At 36.8% G+C, this 12,152-nt stretch overlaps 1 protein-coding gene across 6 annotated transcripts in view; it reads left to right on the top strand.

The window, feature by feature from the left end:
• The first annotated feature begins 459 nt into the window (after window positions 1-459).
• SHLD2 (shieldin complex subunit 2) overlaps window positions 460-12,152 on the top strand; it is a 40,858-nt gene continuing 29,165 nt past the window's right edge. For 4 of the 6 annotated variants that reach the window (XM_043476387.1, XM_043476383.1, XM_043476389.1 and 1 more), the window contains exons 1-3: window positions 460-755; window positions 1,254-2,768; window positions 6,596-6,703. In XM_043476387.1, the coding sequence (XP_043332322.1) occupies window positions 1,259-2,768; window positions 6,596-6,703 (1,618 nt within the window). In that variant the 5' untranslated portion in view covers window positions 460-755; window positions 1,254-1,258. The remainder of the gene's footprint in view (window positions 756-1,253; window positions 2,769-6,595; window positions 6,704-12,152) is intronic. The other 2 variants (XM_043476385.1, XM_043476386.1) reach the window with 2 other exon arrangements.

Here is a 12,152-nt window from a genome sequence, read left to right as displayed (position 1 = left end):
CCTTATCTGTCTTTTTGTCCCTATAGCACTGTAAAAAATTTATCAGCAAACTCTAGGAATAGATCTATTTAGTAGATACTTTTGGAAAGTCAGTTGTTATCAAGTCAGTAGTGGTATAATTCTCTATTTTTATCTCACTAAATATGATGCTTACTTAGATTTACTTATATCAAGTGCCCACAGTTAATGAAAAAATATTTAAATTATAATGAGTTTCTTTTGTCTGTATATTACAAAATGGCTATTCTTAATCTGTTTGCATTTTAGAGACGATTAGAAATACAGAAGCAGGGCTTCCCTGCTGGCTCAATAGTGAAGAATCAGCCTGCCATTGCAGGAGACACACGTTCGATCCCTGCTCCAGGAACATCCCATGTGCTGCAGAGCAACTAAACCTGTGTCCCACAGCTTCTGAGCCCATGCTCCGCAACAAGAGAAGCCACCACAATGAGAAGCCTGCATACCACAACTAGAGAGTGGTCTCTGCTCGCCACAACTACAGAAAAGCCTGTGCAGAAACAAAAGAACCAGCACAGCCAAGAAAATAAATAAATAAATTTATTTTTTAAAAATACAGAAGCAATTATTGATTGCACTTATAGATTGAAGATAGGTAATATAGTTACTTGTACATTTTGAAAAGAGCCTTGGTTTTTTATTTTCTCTTTACTGGTTCAAGCCTCTATTTTGGGATTTTGGAATTGAGTTCACAGTTTAAGGAAGAAGGCCCTAAAAAGAAAACAAAGGATTTAAAGGTGACTATAATACAGCTGAACAAATGCTGTTTATTCCCTTCTTTACTAACTTACTGTTTAAATGGTGCAAGTTTTGGGACTCCCCGGTCAGTCCAGTGGTTAAGACTCTGCACTCCCAATGCAGGAGACATGGGTTTGATCCCTGGAACTAAGACCTTACATGCTGCACTGAGCAGCCAAAAGAAAAAAAAGCGTGCAAGTTTTTACAATACCAGAAATGAGCATACTAAGAGTTGACTCATTTGTTGTTAGTATGCTTAATTTTATTTTCCTTAAAGAGAGTCTTTATGTGAGTATTTTTTGTGCATATTTTGATTTCTCCTTATGATTGCTTATGTATTTGTCATTTTTATAATTGAGTAAGAGTATAAATCACCTCTATTAATTATATTTTTGATTTATATTACATTTGCTTTGGGGCTATTATAAGTTAATTTCAATATATAAAAATTTCTGACACATGCTTATTTTAGATTTTTCTTTTTCTTTTTTTTTCAGAAACTATGAGTGGAGGATCTCAAGTTCACATTTTTTGGGGTGCTCCAGTCAGTCCACTGGAAATGACAGTCTCACAGGAACCAACCTCTTTAGCACCCACTACTGAGACCTGGAAAGAAATTCAGGTTTTGTACAATCACCATTCCTTATACCTGAAGGATGAAAAATGCAGGCACAAAAATCTCGAGGACTGTCAGGCCCTGGAACCTCTAGGTCTTCCAGATCTTCCTCATGGTCACACTCCAGCAAACTCTATGAACAGATCTGTTCACATGAAAGATGACACCACACGTTGCATTTCTGAAACACAAGCTGCAAAGTCCCAGAAGAGTTACCTCCTGGGAATGAGTGACAGAACCAACTCCAGTGAGCAAATATGTGGACTTAAGGGAGGAATTCAGCATTTTACTGAAGAAGAGAAGTGTCCAAAGCTTTCCAGTGAACTTAAGAAAACCACAAACGAACAGCATGATCAATCAAACATATGTGGTCAGAACATTCCAAAAAATTCCTTTCATTTAGATCATAAGTGTGCAGCTATACTGGATGTGGTCTGTGGTACTGAACGGACTAACACTCCAGAAGCTATCAAAATAAACTGTGCACCAACAGAGCATCATGAAATACAGAACCGGTGTCTAGAGTTCTTTCCCTCTAACACAGTAGACAAACCAAGGCCTGAAGGACTTAAAATATCCACTGATACTGAATTTCTTAGTATAATGACCTCCAGCCAGGTTGCTTTTTTAGCTCAAAGGAAATATAAAGGGCAGAATTCTGTAAATAAAGGGACCATAAACATGGAGATTGAACCAGAAGCAAGTTATGGGGAAATAAGAATAACTGAGGATAATTTGATTCAGTCCAAAGATGATTCTGCAGAAGGATATGAAGATGGACAGAACCAAGCCTGTTCCCTTGAACTTTTTAGTCCTGTTTGTCCTGAAACAAAAAGTTGCCACACTCTCTTAAACGCTGATAAAGATCTTGAAGAAAACATAGGATCTGAAGAACTTTTCAATTTTGATGATAACTTTCAACCAAATGAGATATGCATTGAGTCATGTAACTCAGGAATACTGTGTTCTCAACTAAATACCTTCCACAAAAGTTCCGGTAAGAGAAGTTGGACCTCTGAAGAGAAATCAGGCCATCCTCAGGCTCTATCTAAAGTCCCCCATGTAGCTAAGAAAATTAAGTTGTTTTCTAATGAGAGAGATCATACTATAACAGTGGACCAGAGGAACATATCTGGATTTAAGGGCATTAAAAAAACCTCATTAATAAAAAACTGTGATTCTGAACGTCAGAAATACAATTGCTTAGTCATGGTGTTATCTCCATGTCACATGAAAGAAATAAATATAAAATCTGGACCAAATGCTGGCTCTAAAGTGCCTTTAGCAACGATTGTGGTAACTGACCAATCAGAAATGAAGAAGAAGGTGTTTCTGTGGAGGACTGCAGCATTCTGGGCACTTACTGTGTTTCTTGGAGATATAATTTTACTCACAGGTAAGGTCATCGTGGTAAATATCTTATTTTACAAAGCTGTTGTCTTTTCCCCCCTCCCACTTTAAGCCTTAAAGGATTCTTTCCTTACCATTTGCTTCTTAGGGTTCCAGCATGATTGAGTCCCTTATAGCATCTGTATTGCTCTCCTCATCCCTGCATTGCCATTTCTGGGTGTTTATCTGTCCTTTTTTGTTCTGTCCCTCCTTCTCACTATCCCTCCTGTTCCTCCTTCTCTTTGAGAAGTCTTCTCTGATTTCTCCTCCTTTCATTCACTATGCTAGCATTCATGTTGTGTCTCATCGGGCTCTTTGTTTTCTTACTGTTTTATTTATGTCTTATTTGTAACCCTTTTCTTTAGCTGTGTTAACAGGACGACATTTCTACTATTCCATCCCTAGTAAAGCTGTTCACACTACATTCTTACTGAGGGAACGTGGAATTTCTTTGAATTTTTAAATTATTAAAATTACCAAAGACCCTTGAACTGCATGGGCCCCTTTATATGTGGATGTTTTTCAGTAGTGAACACTACAGTACTCCACCATTCCTGGTTGGTTGAAACCATGGATGTAGAAGAGCAAGAGATTCAGAGGGCTGACTAAAGTAGTGGATTAACCCTGTGTTATCCAAGGGGCACTACTGATCACATTTGGAAATATGGAAAGGAGAGACTCCTGGTATTATACCAACCTCATATGACTGCCAATGGAGTGTTGGAGTATTGCCTTCCAGCTGCCTTGCCTGTGCTCCTCAATCATGTCTGCATGTGGATAATAACGGACATTCATTGGGAACTTAGTCCCTGTTTTAGATGTTACATATCTTTCAACTCATTATATAACAATTGTATGAGGAGAGCACTGGTTATCTTCCCCATTTTTCAGCTTGAAAATATAGACCCAGGGAAGTGAAGTAACTTAGCCACTGCCAGCCAGCTAGGAGGTGGCAAAGCTGGGCTTCACCCCGATTCTAGAATCCCTACTCTCAATATACAGTTGTAATCATGAAAAATGATTTGTATCCTGCTTTTTCACCTGAAAAACAAAATCTAACAGTTTGTTACATGTCCTATATTGATTTAAAAATCAACACATAGTGTATTAGGGCATAGTTACTGGTCATCTTAAGAATGAATCCCACACCAGCACAAAGTTGATTAAGCTTCATAATATATGTAAAGAAAGAATGTGATAGAGAAGAGGTGTGGGTCAGCTTTGAAAGCTTAGAAAGAGAAAATATCAAGGCAATCATTTGTAATTCCTCTCAGATGGTTTGCTGAGGGAGTGGGAACCTTAGCTAATATACTTTGGTATTTGTGTAACATTATCAGGTACAGTCTCTACTGAAGAGTTGAACACAGGTTTGTATCAGCTTTGCATAGTCTCGTCCCACTGGCGGCATCTTCTTTGTTGGCAGCTCAAGTCATCTAACTTGCTCTTTTCTGATTCAGTGCTTGCCGAGCAGCCCTTTGCTTATGACTCGGCTTCTAAGATATACGACTACCTACAAGGTGAGAGCAGGCTGCAAGTGTTTCTTTGGCAATTTTGTATATTTAAACAAAAAGGTTGTGTTCTGTTTTTCTGTTTGCCTGTTTGTCTCATTAACTGATTTGAATACAAGTTTATGTCACAGAGCTGAAATCTATTTTTGGAGTGCTGAAAAAAATGAGGTCCCCAAGACCGTAAAGAGTAGGTTAGACCCTGGACCACGATTATTTTATCAAGTCATCACTGTCCCTGTATGAGCCTCCCAGGAGGCCTTTTCCTAGCAGATAGAAACTCAACCCAACTATCTCTCTTTTCCCCTAGTGTCCATACAGTTGTTACCAAGGAGGTAACATTCTGTGAAGTGACTTCACCAAAGTTTACTTAACATTTTCCTATTATAGAATATTTAGATTATTTCTATGGGCACCAGTTTTTTAAAATGGGGTTTTTTTGTTTGTTTGTTTCTGTTTTACTTAATTTCCTTAGTTAAAAAAAGTAGTTTACAGATATCTAGTTTCTTTTATTTGTGTGGAACAGATGAAAACTTTGTGGAAAGAGAAATTTGTACTTTTCTGTTTTCCTAGTTAGGTAGTGAGATTACATTTACAGAGGAATTTGTGAGTGAAATCCCACTTTAATTAATAGCATCCAGTTGCAGATGATTATATCTCTGTGTTGGATATCTCATACTACCTGCTGATATCCACCCAAAACTGAACAATTCTGTCTAACAGATGGATTCCAGATCACATTCCATTCAGTAATGGATATTTTTCTACTGTAGCAATAGAGTGAAAAGATGCTCTAAATATGGTCTATATAGTCTCTAAGGAGACTAGTGACTAGAGTTAAAAGAGAAGAGGACCTGGGACTTAACTGGGAAACCAGTATATAAAGAACAGATAGAAAACTGTATCAGTGAATGGACCAAGACAAGGGGGGCAAGGGCTGAATTCTTAACTCCCCTCCATCCTGTCACCAATGATTAACATTTTACGAGTCTGAACATAGGTTTTACAATATGGTTTTCTGAAAGTTCTCCTTGAAATTTCTTATTTGTTCCTTTCTGAAGAGCAGGCATCCTGAATGTCAGATCTTGAAAAGCTTTGAATGCTATACTGGTTGTTCCTGGCCAGGTCATGGGGAGCCACTAAGAGTTTTTTTAATCAAGTCAGTAGATCACATTAATGTTCTTGATAAATCATTCATTAGCATCATGGAACATGGATTGGAGATAGGAAGGGGACCTGCTTGGAGAGAGAAGAATGTTTGATGCAAAACTAGCCGTGGCAGGGAGACGGAATCAGCAGTTGGGTTGGAGACAAAAATGGGACAGGAGAGGTAGAAGTTCAGGATGATGTCATGTTTTAATTGACCTGGCTAGCAGCATAGTGCCAACAGATGAGATGGGGCATACAAGAAAAGCAGATTTGAGCAAGGCTGAGTTTGGGGAGCTATTAGAATATCCAGTCAGGAATGTCAATTAGGCAGTTGTGGATAAATGGGTAAATGGGTTTGAAGCTGAGGAGAGGATCTGGGATATAAATTTGGAAGTAATTACTTGGAAATTATGCATCCTTGTTTTTCTTTGATTATTTTGCTGCCATTAGTGTATCTTCATACCGCTAACATTTTATACTGATTATAAAAGGCTGATTATATCCTGCCTGGGATGGATCTGTCTCTGCCTTTAACTTAAGTTTTGTTCTACTTAGAATTGTTTCTCCCAGTTGGAATGTTTAGTTCCACTAAATGTTTCTTCTCTTTCCATCTTAGATCATGCAGCTCTCTTTTTCCTGGGAAGTGTTCCTTACCTCCAAAGTATTTCATTTTTAACATCTATAGAAGATAATTATCATTGAGTTTAGGGAAAAATAATCAAAGTTCTTTAAGAATGCCTTACATTATATTTATATATGGCTTATGGCAGAGGAAATAAATGCATACTAAATATGTTTTACTCTTCTAGGAACTACTGCTTTGGAACCCTGCTTTGCTTCCTGATCCTAAATGACTTAATTTATCAGAAATATACATTATACCTTTGCCTTAAGCAAACAAAACCGTTAAAATTTTCTCTGTGGAGCAAAGCTTCCATATTGATATTATTTGAATATACAGAAGCAATTTTGTTATTTTGCTTATGTACAGACATTCCTAGGTTCAGAGATCAAATTTGCTATTTTATCATTTTTTACTTTTAGGGAGATCATTTACCCTATTTGGACTTCAGTTTCCTGGCATGTGAGAGGCATGCATGGTATTTTGCTATGATGAGTAGATTAATCCCAGTGTGAGGGAATTTTTAGCATGATCAGAACTTATTTTCCCCCTTTCTAGATGTCACTATCCATGAGGATCACTGGGTTGGTGAGACAGTACTGCAATCAACATTTACCAGTCAGTTATTAAATCTTGGGAGTTACTCATCTGTCCAGCCTGAAGAATGTAAGACACATTTTAAATATAAGTATAATAATTTCTTAGTATTTAAAATATATACACATATTGAGAAAAATTAGAGTTAAAATGGCAATGTTACAAAATGTTTTCTAAATGGTTAGCTGAAAGATATTGGTTTATTTTCAGTAAGAATGAAAACAGAATTTATAAAAATCAACTTGTATGGTATAAATCATATTTATTTTAAGAAATATTGGAGTTCATGATTTGTTTTCTTAGAGTCAATATAGTCATGATTCTTAACCTTTTAGGGAGTCATAGACCTCTTTGAGAAGCTATGTGCCATTTCTTAAGAAAAATAGACTTAAGTAGGGAGATATAAAATTTTGCTTATCATTCCAAGTGATTCCATGGACCTCTGAAGTTCTTCCATGGAATTTCTGAGCCTCTGGAATTCTTGAGGTAATGAAAAGAGGATTTGTATGACAAATACATGTTTAGTTTTATAAGAAATTGCCAAACTATTTTTCAGAGTGGCTGTATCACTTAAACTTCTTACCAGCAATGTATCTTGTAGTTTCTCTGCATCCTTGTCAGCATTTGGTATTGTCCTATTTTTAAATTTCAGCCATTCTGATCACTGTGCAGTGATATCTCATTGTGGTATTAACTTGCATTTCTCTAATGGCACAAGACAGATCTAGTAGACAGAATATGACTAAGAAATAAAAGATCTAAACAATATAGTGAGCAGTGTAGATCTTATGAATAAGGTGTATCTTATGGATATAAATGGAATTCTACATTCTGATGATAGAAATATGCATTTTGTCATGTGTGTACAGTACAGTCAGAAAAATTGATCCTGTTAGGTCATAAAGAAAATGTTAGTAATTTCTATAAAGTGGAATTATTACAAACATACTGATCAAATGCTATAAACCTCGAATTTATTTCTTTTTAGTTTTTTATGATGTTATTTGTTTATTTATTGACTGTGCTGGGTCTTTGTTGCTGCATGCGGGCTTTTTTCTAGTTGTGGTGTGCAGGCTGCTCATTATGGTGGCTTCTCTTCTTGCAGAGCACAAGCTCTAGGGCACATGGGATCCAGTAGGTGCAGCACGTGGGCTCAGGAGTTGTGGTGCACAGGCTTAATTGCTCAGTGGCATATGGCATCCTCCTAAACCAGGGATCGAACCTGTGTCTCCTACATAAGCAGGTGGATTCTTTACCATTGAGCCACCAGGGAAGTCCAAGAACTAGAATTTATTAGCTACAGCAGCAGCAGGTCCTATATCTGGAAATTTTATACCTACTGAACAAATTTTGAGTGAAAAAGGAAATACAAACTGATATTATAGAATTAAAAAATATAATAATGAAAACACTACATGTCAGAATATCTGGAATGCATTTAAGGAAAATTATCAAAGAAAAATGTATTAGCTGAACCCTTTTTATCAATAATAATAAAAGAATAAAAACACATGAATTAAATTCTAAACTCTGATACCTAGCAAAAGAACAACAAAGTAAAGCAAAGAAACAAAGGTAAAAGTAAAGCAAAGAAACAAAGGTAAAAGCAGTAATTAATAAGAATGTGAAATTTAAAATGATAAATAATTTTAATGTAAAATCTTGTTTCCAAAAAAATAGATGAACCAGCTAGTTAATTTGATCAAGAAAAAAGGGAGGCATGCACCTCAATGTTTTTTGCAGCACTATGTATAATAGCCAAGAGAATGTCCACTGATAAGAGGAATGGATAAAAAACATGTGGTACATATGTACAATGGAATATTACATCCATAAAAATGAATGAAATTATGCCATTTGCGGCAACATGGATAGACCTCGATTATTGTACTGAGTGACGTAAATCAGATAGAGAAAGACAACTATATGATATCACTCATATGTGGAATCTTTAAGTTTTTAAAAAATGATACAAATGAACTAATTTGCAAAAGTGAAACAGACTTACAGATATTGAAAACAAACATGGTTACCAAAGGGGAAGTTTAGGGAGAAGGGATAAATCAGGTGCTTGGGATTAACATACACATGCTACTATATATGAGATGGATAACCAGCAAGAACCTACCGTACAGCCCAGGAAACTGTACTCAATATTTTGTGATAACATATATGAGAAAAGTGTCTGAAAAAGAATCAGTTCAGTTTAGTCGCTCAGTCGTGTCTGACTCTTTGCGACCCCATGAATCGCAGCATGCCAGGCCTCCCTGTCCATCACCAACTCCCGTAGTCCACCCAAACCCATGTCCATTGAGTTGGTGATGCCATCCAACCATCTCATCCTCTGTCGTCCCCTTCTCCTCCTGCCCTCAATCTTTCCCAGCATCAGGGTCTTTTCAAATGAGTCAGCCCTTCGCATCAAGTAGCCAAAATGTTAGAGTTTCAGCTTCAACAGCTGTCCTACCAATGAACACCCAAGACTGATTTCCCTTAGGATGGACTGGTTGGATCTCCTTGCAGTCCAAGGGACTCTCAAGAGTCTTCTCCAACACCACAGTTCAAAAGCATCAATTTTTTGGCGTTCAGCGTTCTTTATAGTCCAACTCTCACATCCATACATGACCACTGGAAAAACCATAGCCTTGACTAGATGGACCTTTGTTGGCAAAGTAATGTCTGAATGTATGTAAATTTTCTAGGGAAATACAGATAGCCAAAATTGATCCCATTAGAGAAAGAAAGTGTAAACTCACCAGTTTCTGTAGAAGAAATAGAGAAAATTACTAAAGAACTACCATACAAAAGAGGGCCAGGTCTGAAAATAGTTTCACAGGAAATTCCACCAAACCTTCAAAGGCCAGATAACTCCAATGCTCTATAAATTAGTCCAGAGTATTGAAGGAGAAAATTCCCAATTCCTTTTATAAAGCAAATATAACACCAACACCTAAACCAAATGAAGACATTACAAATAAAAATATAGACCAGTGTTATACATGATTATTGATGTAAAAAGCCTAAACAGGATTTTAGTAAACAAAATCTAACTCTACATTAGGGAAATAATGACCAAATGAGATTTATTCTAGAAATGGAAGATTTGTTCAGATACATGAATATTTCATATTAATATATGAATATTAATATATTAACACATCTGAGAATTTATATGGCTATCTCCATAGATGTTGAGAAACCCTTTGACAAAATTCAACATCCATTTATTATAAAAAACATTCCAAGAAATAAAAATTGAGGGATACTTTCTCCTACCAATAAGTACAGTATCAGTATAGTGCTACAATTACAATATAGTTGATACTGTATCAATAATATAGATATACTTAGTCCTGATGCCTTATCTTATTTAATGTAGAAACACTAGAGGCGTTTCCACAAAGTCAAGAACAAAATAAGAACATCCCTTATCTCTGCTATTCTTTTCCATTTGCTGTTGTTTAGTCACTAAGTCCTGTCTGACTCTTTGTGACTCCATGAACTACAACATGCCAGCCTTCCCTGTCTTTCACTGTCTCCCAAAGTCTGCTCAAATTCATTTCCACTGGGTCAGTGATGCTATCTAACCATCTCATCCTCTGCCGCCCTCTTCTCCTTTTGCCTTCAATCTTTCCCAACATCAGGGTCTTTTCCAATTTGTTGGCTCTTCACATTAGGTGGCAAGGGTATTGGAGCTTTACCTTTAGCATCAGTCCTTCCAGTATATATTCAGGGGTGATTTCCTTTAGGGTTGACTGGTTTGATCTCCTTCCTGTCCAAGGGACTCTCGAGTCTTCTCCAGTACCACAATTCAAAAGCATCAGTTCTTTACCACTCAGCCTTCTTTATGGTCCAGCTCTCATATTTGTACATAACTACTGGAAAAACCATAGCTTTGACTATATGGACCTTAGTCCATAAAGTGATGCCTCTGATTTGTAATACACTGTCTAGGTTTGTCATAGCTTTTCTTTCAAGGAGCGAGTGTCTTTTAATTTCGTGGCTACAATCACCATCTGCAGTGATTTTGGAGCTCAAGAAAAGAAAACCTGTCACTGTTTCCACTTTTTCCCCATCTGTTTGCCATGAAGTGATGGGACCAGCTGCCGTGATCTTAGTTTTTTGAATGTTCAGTTTTAAGCCAGCTTTTTCACTCTGCTCTTTCAGCCCCATCAAGAGGCTCTTTTAGTTCACCATTATACTAAGAGTTATTCACCAATGCAATCAGAAAAGAAGAGGCATTTGAATGGGTAAAGAATTACACAAAAATTACTGTTAAAAAAATCAGTAGCCTTCATATACACAAACACCAAACAGAGGGCATAGTGGTAGGAAAATACTAATTTACAATAGTAATAAAGAAGATGTTTCAGAATATATTAAATAAGAAATGTGCAAAAACCTATATGAATAAAAATTTTAAATACACTGGAAAGAAATGAAGACATGAATAAGTGGAAAGGCAACATTCTGTATTACTGGATTAAATAATTCAACATTAAATGATACCAGTTCTCCTTAAGATTATTTATAAATTCAGTGCACTCTCAGTAAAAATACCAACATGATACTAATATGATACTATATATAACTTGATACTAACATTCATATGGAAGAACAAACATGCAAGAATAGCTAGGAAAACAGTGAAAAAGAAAAATATGAGTGACTAAGCTTATTGAGCATTAAAATATACTCTAAAGCCCCAGTAATTAAAGCAGTGTGATACTGGTACATGAATAGGCAACTAGATCAGTGGCATCGACTAGGAAGATAAGAATTAGGCACATATGTATAATTTAGTATATAACAAAGATGGTATCTGAAACCACTGAGGCAAAGGTTAGCTTTTAAATAAATGGCCCTAAGGTAGCTTGGTAGCCACATAGAAAAGATAAGATTGTATCCACTTTGTAACCAAGTAGGGTAGGGGGTCCCTGGAGAAAGAGTATAAGTATCAAGCTTGATTTTCTTGACATAAGAGAGGCTATTTTTGGCCTAAGCCATTTTGTGATCTAAGCCTGGCCATAATGCTTGTCTTTGAACAGGCCTGAGTAATTAATAACCTTTAAGGTGAAAGATGAATAACTGTTACCAGAGAAGAGAAGTTAATAATAGCAAAGATAAAATGTCAGTTGTAAAGATTCCCAGTTCTGTTTCAGAAATAAAGATGAGCCTGAAGCAGTGAACCACCTGAACAACTGAACCTAAAAGATGATGATGTTGATGTTTTCAAATCTGGTCTCTGCCTACCTCCCAAAGTCCCTTCATGAATATGCATACACTAGCCCAAACCTGTTCGTGAAAAAGTGAAAGTTGCTCATTCATGTCCAACTCTTTGTGACCCCATGGACTATCCATGGAATTCTTCAGGCCAAAATACTGAAGTGGGTGGCCGTCTCCTTCTCCAAGGGATCTTTCCAACCCAGGGATTGAACCCAGGTCTCCTGCATTGCAGGCAGATTCTTTACCAGCTGAGCCGCCAGGGAAGCCTGACTATGCAGCTACCCTTAGCTTAAAA

This window comes from Cervus canadensis, chromosome 8, assembly GCF_019320065.1.
Source record: "Cervus canadensis isolate Bull #8, Minnesota chromosome 8, ASM1932006v1, whole genome shotgun sequence".
In the NCBI taxonomy this organism is placed as follows: Eukaryota; Metazoa; Chordata; class Mammalia; order Artiodactyla; family Cervidae; genus Cervus; species Cervus canadensis.
This window is presented reverse-complemented; position numbering and strand designations above follow the sequence as displayed.